Source organism: Typopeltis vanoorti, chromosome 24 (assembly GCF_054136105.1).
Source record: "Typopeltis vanoorti isolate ZY-2024b chromosome 24, IOZ_Tvanoo_1.0, whole genome shotgun sequence".
NCBI classification, from domain to species: domain Eukaryota; kingdom Metazoa; phylum Arthropoda; class Arachnida; order Uropygi; family Thelyphonidae; genus Typopeltis; species Typopeltis vanoorti.
In genome coordinates this window covers 87,613,275-87,636,423 of record NC_143572.1, presented here as the reverse complement: position 1 = coordinate 87,636,423, position 23,149 = coordinate 87,613,275, and the positions used below count along the sequence as shown (strand labels likewise).

At 36.0% G+C, this 23,149-nt stretch overlaps 1 protein-coding gene across 1 annotated transcript in view; it reads right to left on the bottom strand.

Annotated features, from left to right (window-relative positions):
- LOC150093526 (leucine carboxyl methyltransferase 1-like) overlaps positions 1–23,149 on the bottom strand; it is a 205,116-nt gene that overhangs the window by 93,647 nt on the left and 88,320 nt on the right. The window contains exon 3 of the mRNA XM_090413476.1: positions 8,776–9,017. Coding sequence (XP_090269602.1) covers positions 8,776–9,017 — 242 coding nt within the window. The remainder of the gene's footprint in view (positions 1–8,775; positions 9,018–23,149) is intronic.

The following is a 23,149-nucleotide window of genomic DNA, read 5'->3' as shown; positions in this document are numbered from 1 at the left end:
AGAAAATTATCTCAAAATTGTCAATAGCTGGTTTGAGAAAAGACAAAGCCACAGAATTACAAAGTATAATTGGGATGGTGAACAAAAATCAAGAATTGATTATTTCATCCTTGATAAAGAATGGAGTGGGGTAGTCAAGGATATCACAGCAAGAATTTGAATGCTCGATCAGATCTAAGGCCATGAGTTAATTACAGATAACACATGGGCCTTGCATCTGATCCAAGACTCAGATTCTTGAGTTACTTCGCTTTTTCTAACATCCATAGCTTCAGCTTTCTACCTCTTATTTCTTACACATTTGTTTTCCATATACAACTTAAAGGCAGCTATAAAGAAGCCGATGATATCTCTATCTAAAGCAACAGAAGGCAAAAGTAGGATGTCTCTGATTATCATATTTCATTCTTTATCAAGGATAAAATTAGGGGCAGCTTGTGCATAGGTACTGTGGAATTGCAGCACCCCAATTTTTATCGATATATAAATATATTTATTAACATTTGCTTGTAATATTTAATTTTATCATCAACAATCCTATACAATTCTCTTATTTTGTATAAAAAATAATAAAAATCCATCTTGTAGCACTTAGGAGAGCTAAGGGCACTAGTAGCACTGTGTCTACCACAGTGTCATATTGCTACGCACACAAGCATATGCACATCATAGTGAGATGCAAGCTATTAACGTAATGCACACTGTTCATCGCACCAGTAGTAGAGTGTTTGTAGTGCTTATCATGTTTACTTAATTAATGACATAACATTTGTTATAGTTTTTATTTTACAACATTATTGGGGTAATTGACAATTATGACCTCAGAAATGCAATCTCAAGAAATAAGTTCTGTGACAGTAATGACTGTAGGTGAACTACAAATTCTTCTACAGTCACACAAACATCAAGGAAAAAGTTATTGACCTTTTCGCTTGAAACAAAACAAGAAGAATGGATTTTATTTTTAAGTAATTTTGAATTATACCAAACTGTATAATTTTATCGATAATAAACAATATTTTTTCATGTTTAATTTTTTTCAAAATTTTTACCATAATTTTGATATTTTATCCAAACACATATACACTGTACTTACAGTGTGTATGTATATTTTGAAAATTGCAGCATCTCCATGATTTCAAGCCACAAGTCGCCAATGGATAAAATAATCAATTATTTATTTTTGCTTACCAACTCAAATAAACTTTGCAATTCTGTGGCTCTGTCTTTTCTCAAACCAGCTATTTTAAATTTTGAGATCACTTCTGATGCAAAAATTTAATAACTTTTCTTCTTCATTTTCTTGAAATGCAGGTGTGATGAGAGAGCAATCAAGTCAAAAAATAAATCTTTTGGAAGTTCATAAAGACTAGATCAAATAATGATAAAACTGCTTATAATCGGATAATGAAACTTGGAAACAAAAATAATTAAAGAGGAAAGTTAAAAAGCTGGGTTGAATGTAAGTTGGAAGAAGAGTTTATAAACATTAATAGTGTGCAAGAATGTTTTATGGACTAATGAAGAAGGAGTGAAGAGGAATTAGGTTTTATAATAAATGGATATGGAAATTTTGTGACTACTGGAAGAGAGATGAGGATGATGTAGCAACATTATTGTAGAAATGTATTAAATAAAGATGAAAGCCATAGATTTATGAAAGGATAATAGAAACAAGAATAAGTGATAAAGGAAGGTCTAAAAGAAAGGCAGATTCATTTAAAAAAAAGGGTAATTTGATTTTTGCTATAATAATAGAAATGCTGGAAAGACTGGGATTTTGAAAAAAAAAAAAAAAAAAAAAAAACTATTTTTGGCATTTCTTGATTTGGAAAAAGGCCTTTTGATTGGATTCAATGGAAAAGTCTGGGAAAGGTTGGAAAAGATAGTATTTTGAGATTGTCATAATAAAGATTGTTTTTATAACAAGAGTGTTTAGTATTTACACAAAGGTTCAATTCCGATTGGTGCAATAATTTAACTGTTTTTTTTGGAATCCAGAAAATCACTGACTCAAGACCAAATACAAAAAATATACACTTTAAATAAAACTAAATCTGAAAATAAACCCCAACTCAACATCACCAGAGTTAAAGATCGGTACTATCAACGTAAGAAGCCTGAATGGCAAGGAAATGGAGCTAACTGAGGAATTAGATAAATACCAGATTGACATAATAGGGGTGACGGAAACAAAAAAGACCAAAACTGGTGAGATCTTTCTGAGCAATAAATACAAAATGTTATACTCAGGCAATGACAATCAAGAAAAAGAAGGAGTAGCCATAGTATTCAACACAAAATACGAGGCTAATCTTCTTGAATGGCAGTCAGTCTCAAGTAGAGTAATGTGGGCAAATATGAGAATGGGGAACTGGACAATGAGACTTATTTGTGCCTATGGTCCCACAGAAGTGTTCTACTAAGGTAGAAGTGGAGGAATTTTTTGACGCTTTAAAAAAACCAACTGACACAATGAAGAAGGAAAAGTTGGTCCTTGTTGGGGATCTCAATAGCAGAGTAGGAAATCATTGTGAGACATACAAAAATATTTTGGGAAAATTTGGAGAAAAGAGCAAAGCTAATAATAATGGCAAATATCTGTTGGATTTCTGCTCAGGACATGGACTGGTTATTACTAACACCATGTTCCAACATAAAAATGTGCACAAATTCACATGGAGAGAAGAGGCTAGGAATAAGAAAAGTCTCATTGACTATGTTATTGTTGATAGTGATGTTTTCTCCCTGGTGCAGGACACCAGAGTGTACAGAGGATTTGAAATTGGAAGTGATCACTATTTAGTCTTGAGCAGGATAAAACTGAATTTCATATTGAAAAGAATAACATGTAAGAAAGTTTTAAAGCGAATAAAAGTTGAGCAGCTCTCAGATGTGAACTGTAGACTAAAATACACAAAGATTATTGAAAAGAAAATGAAAGAGTTTGAGAACAGGAATCAAACACCTTGGAGATTCAGTGGCAAACTCTGAAGAAAACATTGATTGATTCTGCCAGAGAGGCATGTGGTGAGGTTGTGTGCAAGGATAAAAAAATCAGAACTCCCTGGTGGACACAGGAAGTTAAAGAGGCAGTGAAGGAAAAGAAGAAAGCATATCAAAAGTTCCTGGCAAATAAGTCAGCTTTTACTCTTACAGAATACAGAGACAAATGTAAGAAAGCTAAACTAGCTAAACAAAAGTCATGGGAGGACTTTGGCAAGAATATAGAAAATAAATATCAAGAAGGTGGCAAAATATTCTGGAGGTTGTTGAAGAAGCTTAAGAATGGAGGAAAGAGTGCTTTAAAAGGAATTAGAGATGATAAAGGTGACATGAAAACAGGAGAAAAAGATATCCTTGAAGTATGGAGTAATTACTTTGAAAAACTGCTAAATGAAACAAGCAGTGATGACAGCACAGTGATAAAAAACACTGACCAGGCATGCAGTCAGGAATACATATCCATACTTGAAGTAGAAAAAGCCATCAAAGGCTTGAAATGTGGAAAGGCAGCAGGAGTAGATGATATTGGACCAGAAATGCTGAAGTATGGTGGTATAAAAGTCTTACAGTGGCTGCACTGCATAGTTCAGAAGGCCTGGACAGAGGGAAGAATTCCCGATGATTGGAGTAGAGCTCTCATAGTACCCATATATAAAAAGGGAAATAAAACTGAATGTGAGAATTACAGAGGTATTTCCCTACTGAGTGTTCCTGGCAAGATCTATGCAAGTATACCTGAGAAACGGTTGAGAAGAATTGTGGAAGAAAACCTTGGTGAAGAACAAGCTGGATTCACGCCAAATAGAGGCTGTCAGGATCAGATCTTCACTTTACGACAATTAGTCGAGAAAGCATGGGAATATAACAAAGATCTTGTATTTAAGTTTTGTCGATTTAGAAAAGGCATATGACAAGGTGCCAAGAGAGAAGCTATTCAATAGACTGCAGTTATATGGTGTCAATGGGGCATTATATCAAACAATACTTAGTCTTTATTTGAGTTGTAAGTCAGCAGTTAGAATTGAAGGAAGTACAGGAAGATGGTTTAATGTTAAATCTGGTGTGAGACAAGGATGTACATTATCCCCTCTGTTATTCATTATCTATATGGATCACATTATGAAAGAAAGTGGTATTAAACCTAATATCAAAATTGGAGATGTTAATGTCAGCTCTTTGCTTTATGCGGATGATGTTATACTTCTAAATAAATCCGCTACAAGTCTGCAAGATTCTCCGACTAAATTGAATAGCTGTTGTAATAGATATGGTATGAAGGTCAGCAATAAAAAGACAATGAAAATAGGCAGAATCATTGAAAATGTCAACTGTGTTGTGAATGGAGAACCTGTGGAACAAGTAAAACATTTCAGCTACTTGGGCACGATTTTTACTGAAGATGGTAAATTAAATATAGAAATAGACAACAGAATCAGCAAAGCTGGTATGGTAGGAAGTCAATTGAATAAATTCATATGGAATAAGAGAGAAATTAGTTGGAACACTAAATTAGCTGTATACAAGACAGTGTTCAAACCAATTTTAACTTATGGATCTGAGAGCTGGGTCAGAAGTAAAACACTTGACCAAAGACTAGAGACCGCAGATATGAGAGTCCTGAGAAAGATTAGAGGCGTGAACAGATGGCATCAATGGCAATATCATATTAAAAATGAGGATATTAGGAAAGAACTTGACATTGTCAGCATCCAGGAATGCGTTAGCAGAGCTAATCTCAGGTGGTATGGTCACTTAAATAGAATGGGAGAGGAAAGATTAGCAAAACAAGTGTTCTCTGCCAGGTTGGCAGGAAAACGACCCAGAGGAAGACCAAGATATAGGTGGATTGATACGGTACAAAGTGCCTTAGACGATAGAAATGTAAGATCTGATAATGTTGGAGTCTTGACAAGTAACAGACTGATTTGGAGGAAAATTGTAGATAGGAAGTTAGTAATGATGTAATTTTTTCATGTAGTACTGTCATATCCTGTACACCCCTTGAGGGTACATGGCAGGAATTTGATGATGATGAATAAAACTAAAACAATATATACACCTTAAATAAAATTACATAACTACAAAATACTGGATCCAAGGCCTTCTAAAATAAATCTACACTTTAGAGGTTTTCTTATCCGAAAATATTAAAATCACCCATTCTGTTACCGGATTGTTTAACATAGTTAATGACGTTTATAATATGCCCACAGATTCGAGAACCTTCGACACTTCTGCCCATGTCAACAGGAAGAGAATCCATTCCGATAATAGGGTAATCAGTCCGTATTGTGGGACGAGTTGTTTATTATTACACGTCGGAAAATTAACTTCTCTTTTATGATCATTGCAGTTAACTATGCTGCTTGTGTAACAGTTGGAAAATTTCGCCTATAAAGCACGTGATTTTGCATGTTGGAGACCAATTAGTACGTCCTTCATTTCTTTCTCCCCTTCAGCATGAATCTACTATTCTTGGCAAGTCGCCAAGCACAGTTCTACAAACTGTGGGCGAACTATATCAGACTAAACACCTTGTTTACACAATAACAAAATGTTCATAGTCAGTTTCTTGTTAGGGCTTTTTCCAAAAATATAAAATTTTCTTCTTCTTTTCCATAAGATCCTATTTTTTTCTCCCTTATATATAGAACACAATATTATTCCTCCTGTCTCACCGAAGTATAAATACTCTTACAGTTCTATTTAACTCACAATTTACTGTACCAGAGAAAAAAAGTTTCTTCTACTGCTTCATAAATAACATATCTAAGTTGAGATAATTCCGTTGCCTTTTCCAGTAGAAATAACAAATCGATCCGACGTCCTTAAGAGTGATGAAACTTTCCAATCAGAGTTTCCTTGAACATCGACTGCAATACCTTCTTTTATTTACTAAAAACCTGTTGACAGTCTCAACTCCTCCAGTTTAAAAGCTGACAGTTCTATGATTCCTTTTTGGAATCTTCTATTAATATTCTTCTATTAATAATCTTCTATTAACTTTCTAACAACACGAATTATCGACAAGAAAAGTATATTTAATATACTGCCAGATATTTCAGTGTGAAAATAAACTATCATCAATGGCTTGACAAAAAGCAGTTTTTTACAAGGAAGAATATAAACAATTGATCATTCAAAATCCAGCTTTGAAATAATGCTGGATCTAATATCCACTTGATTTTTATAATTTTTGCATTGCTGAACTGAAGCCTTTTGGCTCTTTATTTTAGTAAATACTTTTACGCACTGACTGAGAGATCGCTTACGAAAAATATACCTCCCCGACGTTTCGAGTTCCTTAATATTGAAAGAGAGTTTTTGCTCTCTTAAGGTTTCTGCCTGGTCTCTGATGAGAACCAACCAGTTTGAAACAGGTGTCAGGCCAGTGAAACCTTAAAAAAATGGAAAAAAATTAGAAAGCGAATATATGGATGCCTGGGCAGCGTGCATGTTTTCTAAAGTGGTCTGCACTAGGGCAATTCGTAAATGCCAGTGGGCGTATTCCTGTAAGCTCTCTAGTCAACTTATTTTTATGAAACTTTCATAGTTTCTACATTTGGTTTTGAAATAATGCTGGATCTAATATCCGCTTGATTTTTATAATTTTTGCATCATCGAACTGAAGCCTTTTGGCTCTTTATTTTAGTACACATAAAATAGTTCTAATATTTTGTCTCAGTCACAGAGATATCATCTAAAATACAATATAAGAATTGTAATAACACAAACAATAAGTGGAAGATGTTAGACTAGAAGTCTAAAGTCATCACCCTCTATGGGCATTGGTGCTAGTCTTGGTTGTTGAGCAGGAGGTCTAAAAATTACTATTCCTAAAATCTTGGAAGTGTCACACAACAATATGGATTAAGACTTGGTTGTTTTTTAAATATACTACTGATTCCAAAAAGTCTTTCAATTTTGTATCTGCTGTGGTTTATTATTATTATTTATTTAGCATATGGAAAATACAAGACATTATTGAGCAAAACTATATACAGACTGACAGTTCAGTTAACTAGTTGATGGCACTGTCTGGTCTCCTTTCCTGGAGCAGTTGTCATTGAATGATAGTCTGCACAGCACCACATATACAAAATGACGACTGCAAAATTCCCCACAGATATAATAAGTGAGCACAGAGGCTTGTCCAATCCTAAATCTGTTTAGCTGACTACAGAGGTGTTGAGGTAGATTAAATCCTGGCAGTTTGATAGTTCGATCTAGGATCAGGTCTTGTTTGTAGTTCATTCCAGAGTCTTCTCCACCAGTCCTGAGGACAATCAAGTGGTAATTCCACAAGCTATATGGGAGATCTGGAGGCAAGGTGGCACACTGAAGGTGAAGAGATATCTTAATGAATATGAAGATATGTGTTATTTCTGATTTTCTTTAATGACAGTTTCTTCTTTTCTGAAGCATGGATGAGTGATGTGGGAAAGAACAGGTAACCATGAGAGAGGAGTAGATTGTAAGGTGCCACCAGAGATTGTTCTCATTGTTATGCTAAGCTGTGTCCATGAGAGTTGTATGGTGATGTCAGCTCCAAACTGGCAAACCATACTCTATAACAGGGAAGACTAGAGCCAGGGCTGTTGTTCTAAGAGTTGAGGCATTACAATGCCAAGTTGTGCCTGTCAGCTTGTTTATGATACCTGGCAGATATCTTCAACTTAGTTTTTTCCATATGTTTTTGGTATGTTAGACTATGGCCAAGTGTAACACTAACAAGGGTTACCTTTCATGGATTAGAGTCCTGTTACAGAAGTTTACTTTTTTTTCTATGAGCATTGTGGTTATTTAGGTGGAAAAAAGAAAAAAAAAACAGTTTTGCTGAGATTAGGAAATTGTCCCTAGTGTTCAAAGTAATTTTGCAGTGAGCTCAGAGTTTCCTCAAGACCGCAGAAAGTACAATTTAGGGAGGCAATAGCTGTATCATCAGCATAGATACTCTTAACTAGCAATTAGAGGAGTATTGCTTGTGTACAGGTTGAATAAATCTGGAGCAAAAACAGATCCTTGTGGCAATGCATCCTGTAGGATAAATGTTCTGCTTTTTTCTGAATTCATATGAACCTTTATTTTCCTATTGGAGAGCATTTGTTCTAGTAATTTTAGTGTTTTTGTCAGTTGATTATTTTATCTGCTTTATACAGTAAACCTTTCTTCCATATGGTGTTCATAAGCTGAAGTTACACCTATGAAGACAGTAGAGTAAAGTTTTCCAAATTTTATAGTTGTAGAAAGCTTTTCAGTTAAAAATTAAATTAAGCTCGTAAAGAAATTAAATCCTTGTTTAATCCTTTATCCAAATATAAGAAAACAAATTAGTTTATTCATAAGCAAACAAACTACTTTGTTTGCTTACACTTGGATAAAAAATTAAACAAGAACATAATTTCTTGACAAGTGAATCCAAAAAAGAATCTAACAAAAAAAAAAAAAAAAACTACTGCTTCGCTAAAGAGAATACAAACTTGAAAGTTTTTTTTTTGTTTGTTTGTTTTTATTTTTTTGGAATCAGCAGGTTTCAAAAAACACTTAAATCTTAATAAATATCATTACATGAAACTTATAGCCTGCACACTATCAAATGAAGACTGAAGACCGGCAGCCCATCTGTCTTTAAAAAGTTAGTTAGATGCCTACTCCCTTTAGGAAATAAAAGGTGTAAGAGGATGTATTCACTTTATCCATAGTTAATAAGCACAGAAGCAAATTTTTTAAGGCCATTATATAAGAGTACATCCTAGAGTCAGAATTTACCTGTTCATAATTAATAAATAGTGCATTCCTGAAATGCCCAGCAATCCACCTGAGGAAGGCAGTAGACTGCTGTATATCAATATACACCAAAACACATTCAGCCAAAAACACCGTTGGGACTGTAGGATCCAATAAGCCACCTGCCAAAAGCTTGTCTAATTCGCTGGCATTTCGAAGGTCTATGCCGATTAAATGGTACTGTCCAGCATGAAGCTCACAGCTTGAAAACTGCACATCGTCATCTATAAAAACAAATATGTACAATTCACAATATATCTGTAACACCAAATGCATATATAATTGAAAATAATCAAAATACAACAATGAAAGTTTTCAGGGTTTTTTTTATATATATATATATATAACCAGGTTTAAAATAGCTTGGTATCTTTAACATATATATATATATAACCAGGTTTAAAATAGCTTGGTATCTTTAACACACACACACACACACACACACACATATATATATATATATATATATATATATATATATACACACATACAGTAAAACCCCGTTTTTACGTTCCCGCAATTTACGTCATTTTCCGTTGGTCCCGTCTTAAGGCCTATTCTTACAACATATTGATTTCCCGTCATTAACAACTTGACGTTGACATTATTTCCCATGATTTGAATTTTTTTCTCGGGTGGCAATCCTGATTTTCGAATCGATTTCTGCGGAAATCTGCGCATTTCTGTTCCCAGATGGCGTTGATTTCGGCTGTAGTTTCATTTCTGCCATCACCGTGAGTTGCACGTTTGCAGCAGTGATGTAGTGATGAGCGATATCGTGATTTTTCAATCATAGTACGAATTGATATTGCAGAATTTCTGCTACGTAATTTAGAGTGTGATAGTTGCTTTCAAGTTGATGTGGTGGATGATCCATTTTAGTAACATGGAGAAAAAAGACAGAAAATGTATTTCGGTAGAAGATGGCAATTCTGCAATGTGTAGATTGGCATGCCGGAACACATGTACATTTAGCAAAAGATCTTTGAAACTTTGAAAACATGATAGTAAAAAACAGTTCAAGCATTGAACTCAATGCCAAGCAATCTGGCACTATGTCAAAAAAACGAAAATATATCCGGACATCGACATATGATGAATTGGATAAACTTGTGGTGGAGTGGTTTGTTTCTACGAGAGCGTCGGGTATTCCAGTCGATGGTACTATACTCCGAGCGAAAGCCCTTGAATTTGCTGCAAGGTTGGGGATTAATGGTTTTACTGCGTCAAATGGATGGATTGATCGTTTCAGTAGGACTCGTCACAATATTGTGTATAGTCAAGTGTGTGGAGAAAGTAAGTGTTGCAGGGAAAACTGTAAACTAGTGGAAACATGAACTAAAGACTATTATTCAGGATTACGAACCAAAAAATATTTTCAATGTTGATGAAACTGGGCTCTTTTATAACATTCTGCCAAGTAAAAAACATCATCATCATCATCATCATCAAATTCCTGCCATGTACCCTCAAGGGGTGCACAGGATATGACAGTACTACATGAAAAAATTACATCATTACTAACTTCCTATCTACAATTTTCCTCCAAATCAGTCTGTTACTTGTCAAGACTCCAACATTATCAGATCTTATATTTCTATCGTCTAAGGCACTTTGTACCGTATCAATCCACCTATATCTTGGTCTTCCTCTGGGTCGTTTTCCTGCCAACCTGGCAGAGAACACTTGTTTCGCTAATCTTTCCTCTCCCATTCTATTTAAGTGACCATACCATCTGAGATTAGCTCTGCTAACGCATTCCTGGATGCTGACAATGTCAAGTTCTTTCCTAATATCCTCATTTTTAATATGATATTGCCATTGATGCCATCTGTTCACGCCTCTAATCTTTCTCAGGACTCTCATATCTGTGGTCTCTAGTCTTTGGTCAAGTGTTTTACTTCTGACCCAGCTCTCAGATCCATAAGTTAAAATTGGTTTGAACACAGTCTTGTATACAGCTAATTTAGTGTTCCGACTAATTTCTTTCTTATTCCACATGAATTTATTCAATTGACTTCCCACGATACCAGCTTTGCTGATTCTGTTGTCTATTTCTATATTTAATTTACCATCATATTTAAAAATCGTGCCTAAGTAGCTGAAATGTTTTACTTGTTCCACAGGTTCTCCATTCACAACACAGTTGACATTTTCAATGATTCTGCCTATTTTCATTGTCTTTGTCTTTTTATTGCTGACCTTCCTACCATATCTATTACAACAGCTATTCAATTTAGTCAGAGAATCTTGCAGACTTGTAGCGGATTTATTTAGAAGTATAACATCATCCGCATAAAGCAAAGAGCTGACATTAACATCTCCAATTTTGATATCAGGTTTAATACCACATTCCTTCATAATGTGATCCATATAGATAATGAATAACAGAGGGGATAATGTACATCCTTGTCTCACACCAGATTTAACATTAAACCATCTTCCTGTACTTCCTTCAATTCTAACTGCTGACTCACAACTCAAATAAAGACTAAGTATTGCTTGATATAATGCCCCATTGACACCATATAACTGCAGCGTATTGAATAGCTTCTCTCTTGACACCTTGTCATATGCCTTTTCCAAATCGACAAAACTTAAATACAGATCTTTGTTATATTCCCATGCTTTCTCGACTATTTGTCGTAAAGTGAAGATCTGATCCTGACAGCCTCTATTTGGCCTGAATCCAGCTTGTTCTTCACCAAGCTTTTCTTCCACAATTCTTCTCAACCGTTTCTCAAGTATACTTCCATAGATCTTGCCAGGAACACTCAGTAGGGAAATACCTCTGTAATTCTCACATTCAGTTTTATTTCCCTTTTTATATATGGGTACTATGAGAGCTCTACTCCAATCATCGGGAATTCGTCCCTCTGTCCAGGCCTTCTGAACTATGCAGTGCAGCCACTGTAAGACTCTTATACCACCATACTTCAGCATTTCTGGTCCAATATCATCTACTCCTGCTGCCTTTCCACATTTCAAGCCTTTGATGGCTTTTTCTACTTCAAGTATGGATATGTATTCCTGACTGCATGCCTGGTCAGTGTTTTTTTATCACTGTGCTGTCATCACTGCTTGTTTCATTTAGCAGTTTTTCAAAGTAATTACTCCATACTTCAAGGATATCTTTTTCTCCTGTTTTCATTTCACCTTTATCATCTCTAATTCCTTTTACAGCACTCTTTCCTCCATTCCTAAGCTTCTTCAACAACCTCCAGAATATTTTGCCACCTTCTTGATATTTATTTTCTATATTCTTGCCAAAGTCCTACCATGACTTTTGTTTAGCTAGTTTTACACACTGTTTAGCTTTCTTACATTTGTCTCTGTATTCTGTAAGAGTAAAAGCTGACTTATTTGCCAGGAACTTTTGATATGCTTTCTTCTTTTCCTTCACTGCCTCTTTAACTTCCTGTGTCCACCAGGGAGTTCTGATTTTTTTATCTTTGCACACAACCTCACCACATGCCTCTATGGCAGAATCAATCAATGTTTCCTTCAGAGTTTGCCACTGAATCTCCAAGGTTTGATTCCTGTTCTCAAACTCTTTCATTTTCTTTTCAATAATATTTCTGTATTTTAGTCTACAGTTTACATCTGAGAGCTGCTCAACTTTTATTCGCTTTAAAACTTTCTTACATGTTATTCTTTTCAATATGAAATTCAATTTTATCCTGCTCAAGACTAAATAGTGATCACTTCCAATTTCAAATCCTCTGTACACTCTGGTGTCCTGCACCAGGGAGAAAACATCACTATCAACAATAACATAGTCAATGAGACTTTTCTTATTCCTAGCCTCTTCTTCTCCATGTGAATTTATGCACATTTTTATGTTGGAACATGGTGTTAGTAATAACCAGTCCATGTCCTGAGTAGAAATCCAACAGATATTTGCCATTATTATTAGCTTTGCTCTTTTCTCCAAATTTTCCCAAAATATTTTTGTATGTCTCACAATCATTTCCTACTCTACTATTTAGATCCCCAACAAGGACCAACTTTTCCTTTTTCATTGTGTCAGTTGCTTTTTCTAAAGCCTCAAAAAATTCCTCCACTTCTACCTTAGTAGAACCTTCTGTGGGACCATAGGCAAAAATAAGTCTCATTGTCCAGTTCCCCATTCTCATATTTGCCCACATTACTCTACTTGAGACTGACTGCCAATCAAGAAGATTAGCCTCATATTTTGTGTTGAATACTGTGGCTACTCCTTCTTTTCCTTGATTGTTATTGCCTGAATATAACATTTTGTATTTATTGCTCAGAAAGATCTCACCAGTTTTGGTCTTTTTTGTTTCAGTCCTATTATGTCAATCTGGTACTTATCTAATTCCTCAGCTAGCTCCATTTCTTTGCCATTCAGGCTTCTTACGTTGATAGTACCGATCTTTAACTCTGGTGATGTTGAGTTGGGGTTTGTTTTCAGATTTGTTCCAGTAGCTGACTTTTCGCTGTTCGCCCTGGTTCCCTGGCGAAAACAACGGGGGCCTTGTTTAACCGGGCGACGCCCCAGCCGGCATGAAATTTTGTCATGTTGTACCATCATTTTTTATTTTGTTTTAACCAATAAGAATACAATTTGGTCGGCTAAATCCCAAATTGCCAGCCCATCCTCGTTCGTTCAGTATCAAAGTAGATACCCAACAGGGTGCACCACGAGAAGGTGAGGATTGGACATTAGGTCAGAAGCCCTGGTCGGTTCTCCGCAATCCTTTAAAGGCTATGTGGAGGTCTCCTCTCAGTTATACAGCTTTGACCCTTAAGCACCCCTAAAAAGTAAAAAACATTGTGTTTTAAAGTAGAGAAGTGTCACGGTGGAAAACTTAGCAAGCAGAGGGTAACTGTTTTGCTCATGGTCAATGCTGATGGATCAGAAAAATTATCTCCACTGGTAACTCGTAAATTAAAAAAGCCTAGGTGTTTTAAGAAATTGAAAAATCTGCCTACTAAGTATGATGCAAACAGCACAGCATGGATGACCAGCACATCTTCACATTCACCATGCATGCTCTGAATGCTAAAATGGGAGAAAATCACAGCAAAATACTACTACTGCTAGACAAATGTCCTGCACACCTAAAGATCTGCAGCTCAGAAACATTAGATTAGTGTTCTTTCCCCCTAATTGTACAAGTGAGCTTCAGCCATTAGATCTGGGAATCATCCATGCATTTAAATGGAAATATAGAAAAATACTTGTTGAAAAAGCTGTGTTTATGCATAATAATGGTATGGACCCAAAACAAATGATCATATCAATCCTCAATGCCATGCATTATGTGGCCAAAGCATGGTTGCATGTTACTCCTGAAACCATATCCAACTGTTTCCGGAAGGCAGGAGTTACGTTTGTGGAAGAGGAGGAACAACTACAGGAGAAAGAAGAAGAGATGTCAGAGCCCAACAATTGGTATGTGATGGATGAGTCTTCCTCATTTCAAGACAATGTTGACGTTGATGCTGGTGTGATCACATCAATCATACCAAGTGTAGAAGACATCCTTTCCAACCACCTTGGTGAAGAAGAAGTGGTTGAAGAAGACTGTGATCAAGAACCTACCGTCCTTACTAGTAAAGAAGAAATGGAAGCTATCTCTGTTTTGAGGCGGTATATTGCAAGTGCATCAGGAGACGATGGTGCATTTAATGCCTTATACACTGTGGAGAGGCAGGTGGAACTTAAAAGAGTGCAGAAAAAGCAAAACCAATTAACAATTAATGATTTTTTTTTTAAATAGATAAATGTAAGTAATTGTAAATTCATTTATTTTCAGTTATTAAATTTTGTAATCTAGTATGTAGACTCACATACTAGCAGTAAGTAATCTTTTAGCCTTTTTTTAATGGTGTTTGCATTTCCTGTTATTTACACTTTTTTCCATCAGTCCTGCGGAAAGTGTAAAAAAGTGGTTTTACTGTATATATATATATATATATATATATATAGAGTAAGAGAAGATAAAACAACTAGGCTATTTTATTTCTCACTTAATGAGATAAATTGGCAACTTTACCTTTCAAAAGTGAAATTTGAAAGGCATAGTTGGCATGCTGCGTATTGAAAGAGGCAGAAGAGAAGAGATAAGCAACCTTAAAGAGGGAAAGGTAAATGATGAAACAAGAACCTGAAATTTAAGGGCTCACACCACAAGAACAACACCATGAATTATGACAGTGATATTAAAAAAGGAGTAATAATTTAATGTAAAGGAGTCTCGGGATTTAAATACTGAATAGAAACATAATCTGAGTGGCTATGTTCTGGTAATAAAGATTTAATTACTATTATTTTTTCTTTTATGTGACTCTCACCTGTAAATCTGTGGCAGGGCAGGCTAAGAATTTTTTTTTTTTATTTTGATTATTCACTCACTCACTCACACTCACACACACACACACACACACTTGTATTTTTATTTATTTTCTACCAGAAACCAAACATGGAAATGCAATGATGGAAAAAAGCAAAGCTTATTGGAAGATAGAGCTATCCTTTTTTTCAACTAAAAGCAGACAATGGGGTGGCTCCATCACCCAATCCCATTCATGTGTCGTCTCCTATCTAATAGGTTAACTATCATGATGTGACTCATGGTTAACTACATGTGTGATAACATCTAGTGAGGACCTTATCTCTTCCATATGTTGTTCTAAGTATCCATGGCTGTAGATCTGTGTGTTCAAGGAGCCAGTTTGGCAATTCTGAGGGACAAAAAACCCGAGTTTCAGGATTAAAAAATCCTCTACCGCTGTATGAGACTGGAGGCTAACGCGTCTTTAGTCGAAAGAGACCAGATAAAGGTTCTTCACATCATAGACTGGAAGTGAACTCAGGTCTTTTCAACCAACCAAAGGTCTTCGTCTGTATAGATTGAGCTATGGAGGCTCTCCATCACCCAATAAGCTTTGCTATTTCCATTATCATTATTGCAGGAACAACATGACACTTTCTTCTTCTTCTCATCAAGATTTAGGCATTTACTTGTTCCAGTTTCATCAGTCTTTCCATCTTGTAGCTAGTCTTTCTATCTCTCTCTTTTTCCTTTTGGGCTGTATTTATCCACTTATTGTGGTAGCCAATTTCTTTTCATTTCCTTCTATATTCATTGTTCTTTTAAGTTAAATACATAATTCACTTCTAATCTCTTCATTTTTTATATGGTGAAGTTTTGTGCAAATCAACTGTGTTTCAAAATCTTAATTTTGCTGCCTGCATTTTACTATTGATTTTTTTTTTTACTGTACCCCACTCACTCTACTATTTCTGAACACAAATGGGAGTGGCTATTACTTTATAAAACTTAAGTTAGGTTTCTTGTCTTGTTTCTTTTTTATTTATTATTATTATTTTTTAACTCTATCTTTTTTAATTGGTTTATAGCAGCATTTCTCAACCTTTCTAAGCCCAAGGACCAGTAAAATGCCTTAAAACAATTCTACAGACCACTATGTAATTTTTTTTAAAAAATGTATGTGGGGATTACCAACATTTTGGAAAAACTGTGCCTTTTATAACATAATAAATCTAAAAGCATGTTTTGAATACATATGGAAACATAATTAATTTAGTTGGAAGTAAACGATTTAAAAGTGTATCATCACTGAACAAACTTTTAATTTTTATTAAACAAATAAAGGTATCAGTTTCCAATTTGCTGTGGACAAATGAATGGGTATATAAGTGCTGACCCGCTGACACCCCCATTCATCTGCCCACACTCATTAAGCTCACCCCACAACAATTTTTTAGTGCCATTGGTACCATGGGCAAATGAATGGGGAATGTCAGCGCCATCCTGCTGATACCTTCATTCATCTGCCCATACTCATGAAGCTTGCTCCACAACAACTTTTATCTTCACGCACTCTCTGATTCGACATGCGACATGTAAACTGTTCCATTCGCTAAGTGCATTGTGAAATGAGGGAAAAATGTTGTTCTTATCTTACTCCATTCATCATAATACTGAATATGAACTTGACATCCATGGATTCCATCATGGATGACATCTCTTGTCCTGTCCAAACCATCCCCTGCATATACTCAAAAATTTCACTCAGAACATCCCAAAGCCATTAATGCCCCCCCCCCCCCCAATCCATCCACACACTTCTGGCTGATATGAATCGGCTTATTTCCCCGACAAGTTTTTGATGACCAGCAAAAAAAATTTAAAACATCCTGTTATGTGAGGTCTTTCCCAATATCTATACACAGTCCAACCCACGATGTCATTCACAAAGTACCATCCACGTGGTCAAGTGCATTTTCCCGCCAGCGACCGTATGTTGTATATACCGTAAGCATGTGATTTGTACTAATTGTGTTGTAATGGTAGTTTTAATTATATCCGTCCTGTGTGCTGCTTGTATTCGTTACATTGTGATGTGTGTTTCTGTATAATCCATGACCGTACAAATGTTGTTGTTTGCATGCAACGGATTCGGTGTGCTTGTTCGCATTTTCCCGCAAGCGACTGTACGAGATACGGAACTTCGCTAAATGGGACACAGGCAGCTATTCTCCTCGCCAGGAGAGCTGAACCTCGCCATGAGCTCTTCCCTTTCTCTCCTTTTAGCCCATTTCTACACAGAATACTTGGAAAAGCTAGCTATGAATAGCCACTTTCAAACCAATGGTTTGGCTAAACTATGTTGATGATGTGTTTGCTATTTGGTCACAGGGTCAAAACACATTGGATACATTTTTAGCACATTTAAATAGCCAACACCCAAAAATACACTTCATATGGAATAAGAAGCTAATGACTGTTTGCCATTCCTGGATACACTAATCACACAGATTCCAGATGGTTCACTATCCTTTTCAGTTTATAGAAAACCCACACATACAGGAAGATATTTACACAAACAATCACCCACCTCAATAATATGGTATCCTAAAACACTAACCCACAGAGCTAGAGCGATTTGTTCCAAAGACAATGCTCTCACTGCTGAGCTCACTTATGTCGCACCTTCTTAGCCAATGACTATAATCTCCAGAGGATAGAAAAAATATACTAAATGCTCCCCAGAAATCCCCCCACTGTCTACCACAGAAGACTAAGCAAGACTACAGATCACCATCCCATATATTTAAGGCACATCCGAAAAGAAATCTAGAGTGCTTAATATACATCAGCTACGCACCGTATTTAAACCTCAAGTCAATTTGGCAACTCTCATCTGTTCACCCAAGGACAGAATCTCTTCTTTATTACATCCAGGAGTTTATGAAGTGCTCTATTTTTGTGACTGGGCTTACTATGGTCAGACAGGAAGAACTTAACATCCGCCTTGGTGAACATAAAATATACATCCGGCACTATCGTTATAGCAATTTGGGCCTAGCAGACCATGCCCTGGTTACCTCCTTCACACAGGATCAATTGGAAGAAATCAAAAGTAATACACAGAAGTCATAAGTCAGAGAGATTGTTTTTGGAATCAACAGAAGCTTTAAAACATACTTCAAATCTCAACAAGTATGGCTGTATAAATTTACCAAAAATCTGAGATATACAGTCATTTTAAGATCTAATTAAATCTATATTAGAAAAAGAGAGAAAACAAAGATGGCACCTAATTAGGACCTTAGTTCCTTGTGTTGTCTGTTACAATTTTTTTAAACTAATCCCACTGTTATACGCAACTGTTGTTTCGCATACTGTGACAAACTGTTTTTGTGCTCTGAAGATGCTGAATATAACATAAGTGAAATATCAGCAAATAAGTTAATAAATATTAGTTATTTTCTCATTCTTGTGGGAGACCACACTCCTACCAGACACGTCCCCTGGATGGCGGAAACCCAAATGGGTTGCTCTGAATAAAGAATAAAGAGCTGTGGACCAAAGGATGTAGCAGAGACATGGCAAGCTGGCTACATTATTATGCCAGTAACTTCCATGAGCCAGAGAAAGTCTACAAACCGAAATAGTGCTACTGCGTATAGGACAGCCGACAAACCTACTACTCGAAGACCACACAGAGTAGGTGAAAAATCAGCAATGTGGTCAGCCAAGGATGTGAAACACGTAGCCAACCTCAACATAACATTATACCGACCTGGGAAATTGCAATTAGTCCAGGAAAATTTAAAAAGACTGAAATGGAGTATTTTAGGTTTATCAGAGACACGTTGATGCGGAGATGGATTCATGGATTTACCAGAAGGAAGACTATACTTCTCAGGAAGAAAAGATAACATACACAGAGAAGGAGTTGCATTATTAATTGAGAAGAAACTTACACACACAGTAATTGAAATAAACCCAGTGTCTCCTAGAATAATCACAGCCAAACTTCAAGCAAAAGAAAAAGGTCAAACAATTAAACAATTAATTGTTCTCCTTTGTCGTTAAGCTCTCTGTATCCAAAATTCCCCACCACATCTTTTTTCCTGCTGTGAACTACACCAGGAAATAGATAATTCCGAAAATAGAGAACTCATGACAGTGATGGGAGATTTTAACGCTAAAATAGGACAGTTCACAGCAGGCAAAAAAGATGTGATGGAGAATGTTGGATACAGAGAGCTTAACGACAAAGGAGAACAATTACTCCACTTCTGTAAAGCAAAGAATCTAATGATTGCAAACACATTGTTCTATCAATGCCCTAATAATAAATATACATGGACATACCCAGATGGTAATATAAAGAACTACATGGACAATATCATCATAAACAAACAATGGAAAAGATCAGTAAATAATGTACGAACATTAAGAAGCTCTGATTTCGACACTGACCACGAAATATTAACTGCCAACAGGAAAAACAACATCAGAAAAGAAGAAAACATCAACCTATCAAAACTAAAAGATAGCTCAAGCAGAAGTTGATTTTTAATTTCAAGCACAGATGTGTTTGAAATTAAAACCCTCCATCTTCCAGAACAGCAGAAAATAAAGTGTTATCAATTGCAAAAGACACTCTAAGTACCAAACCCAAAATAAACAAACAGTGGATAACCCAAGAAATCATAGCTACAATAAAAAGAGAAAGGAGAGGCCAAGATACTTTTAAACCAACAAAACAATGAAAAGAATAGAGAAAAATAAAGAGCACTAAAAAATAAAGTTGATAACCTTTTAAAAAAAGCCAAAGAAAAATGGTTAGAAGAAAAAGGTAAGAAACGCCAAGAAGCATACCAACAAAACAACCTAAAAGTCTTCCATGACACTATAAGAGAAATTACAAAGGAATTTTCAGCAAAAGCAGTAACAATGATAACCAACAAGATGGCTGTAACTGTAAATATTGAAGATATAAGAAAAATCTGGTCAAACCATTTTAAGACTATCTTTCACCAAGGAAACAAAACTACAATGCCACCAATAGAAGAAAATAATGACCATCCAAAAATTTTACAAGAAGAAGTTAGATACGCAATAAAACAGATGAACAACAAAGCACAAGGCATTGATACTATCCCTACTGAACTGTGGTCGTATGTAGACAGCACATCAATAGAATATTTAACAACCCTATTCAATAAAATACTACAAACATTAGAGATCCCAGATGACTGAAATTATAGACCAATCAATTTACTCTCCCACACCTATAAAATATTCGTAAGAATTATACAAAATAGATTAAAAAACACCTATGAAGAACTGATAGGCATGGAACAAACTGGTTTCCGAGGAAACTATTCTACAATAGACCAGATTTTCACATTGCACCAACTAGCAGAGCTCAGCTGGGAAGACCATAAATAACTATATTGTTGTTTTGTGGCCTTTAAACAAGCTTTTGATAGCATCAACAGAGAAATCCTAGAAAATGCAATAGACAAATATATAATACAGTTTCTGATGAAATATTACTCTAAGACAAATGCAATAATTAAAAAGGACACACTCACAACAGAACTCATAGAGATCCAAAAAGGAGTAATACAAGAATGTCCATTATCCCCATGCCTATTCAACATATATCTAGATGAAGCTGTAAAGACGGCAACAGATAACGAGCCTGGAATCAATGTCAATGGTTTAAACATAAATAATATCAAATATGCAGATGATCTTGTCCTTATTGCAAGAACCCCAAATGAACTACAAAGATTGATAAACAAGCTAAACAAAACCTGTAAAACATATGACATGACAATAAATATACAAAAGACAAAAGTGATGAAAACAGGGAGGAACAGAACTACCATCTCAGCTACCTAAATGGAGAACAAGTACACAACTTCATATATCTTGGATCAAAACTAACAGAAACAATAGATGAACTTAAAACAATCAAACACAGAATAGCGATAGGATGGACCACCATGGGAAAATTAGAGAAAATCTTGAAAACAATCAAGATATCTAAACAAAATCAAATTATATGAATCAATAATTATATCAACAGTCACCTATGGAGCAGAAGCGTGGACAGTTAAAAAAAGAGAGGAAAAAAAACTGCTGGCATTTGAAATGAAATGCTTAAGAAAAATAAATAGAACAAGTTTTTTTTTAATATTTATTTATGTTGGGCCCATATACGAGAGGTTGGCTGGTCAACCTATAGTACGTTAGTACCATACAGGGTGTTCGGGATAAATTTGACATATTTATAATTAATTATATTTTTCCGTAAGTTACATGTATTAACACACACTTCTCTTCGTTTAAAAGTTTGGACCCTTCTTCATTCATATACAAGATGTCAGAAAGGATGGATAGCTGGAACCCACCTGAATCATGGAAGAGAATAACTTGTATCATGATGATTCGTGCCCGCCATCAAAATAAGGATATTACGACTGCTGCCCAATGCTCCCTGAATACAGTAAAAACAATCAGGCATGAACTAGAGACTTGCAATGGTGACTACGAGGATGTAGCAAGAAGAAAGATCCCTAGCAGACGATCTGATTGCGTTCGTACAGCAGAATTCCTCGCAAATCTGCAGGAACAGGTGTTGAAGAACCCTGGCATTGGAATTCGGGCTTTGTTCGTGGAGTTGCTAACTGTAGTCAAGCCCTGGATAACAAGGGTAGCCAATGGTAGGCCGTATGTATGGCAGCAGGATTCGGCCCCTTGCCACACCTCTGGGAAAAGTCAAAAATGGTTGTCTGAAAATTTCTACGACTTCACCAGTCCAAATGTTTGGCCTCCAAACTCCCCAGACCTTAACCCCATGGATTATTTTGTATGGGGCGCAGTTGAAAAAGACACCAATCGCACTTCCAGTAATACAAAAGCCCAGTTAATGGATAAAATTAAAACAGTTTTTGCGGCCCTTCCCAGGGAGACTGTAGCATCAGCTTGTTCGAGGTTCCGAAGCAGAATTGAAGCTGTGATCGATGCTAATGGTGGTTATTTTGAGTAAATCTTGTTGATAGTATTGTAATTAACTCTGCCTGTAATGTTTTTTTGTCAATTCATTAAATTTAATAGATACAAAGAAGATTTTCTTTTTCCTTACGAAACTGTCAAATTTATCCCGAACACCCTGTATATGGGTAGTGGGTTGGGAAAGGAGAAATTGTTTACATTTGATTTAAAAGCCTGTAATGCTGTATTCCTTGGGAAATACGTCAGGGGGAAGACTATTCCACAGTACCGCAGTAACAGGGATGAAGGAGGAAGAAAAGAAACTTGTTCTGTGGGTTTCAAGGTGTACTATGAAAGGATGTTGGGCAGCAGCTGTACGTGTTTCAATGGGCTTAGTACAGAGTGAGTGAATTATTGAGGAAGTTTCAGATGAACATTTTCCATGGAAATATTTATAGAATATACAAGCCCGCAGAGACCAAGCATCTATGTGAAAGTGAGGGGAGTGAGTAGGTGAGAGATGGGTCATTTATCAGTCTAATTGCTCTCCTCTGTATTGAGTCAAGCATTTTGAGGGAGCTTTTATGAGTCCCACTCCAAATGTGAGAGCAGTATTCGATAGCTGGGTGGATTTGTGATTTGTATAATGTTAACAGCTGTTTAGAGGTGAAGTAGCATCTTGAGCGAAAGAGAAGCTGAGGATGCAATGGTTGTGATGTGTTTATGCCAGGAGAGTCTTGATGTCAGGGTAATTATGAGAAGAGAAATCTCATCTTGTCTGGGAATTTGAGTATTATCAAAAACAATGTTGAGGGAAAATGGTTATTTTTTGTGAGAAATAAGACAGAACTGGGTTTTACTAGCATTGAAATTGAAGAGGTTATCTGAGTCCCATTGGAGGATGGCTTGGAGATCAGAATTAAGGGCAGTGGTGGTTGATGTTCTGTGGGTCGAAGTGAGTTGTATAGAGTAGGGTTTGTTAAATGAGAGGGAGGAGTGCAATATGCTATCATCTGCAAAAATGTGTATTGGGTTAGAGGTCAACTGAAGTAGGGCATTGA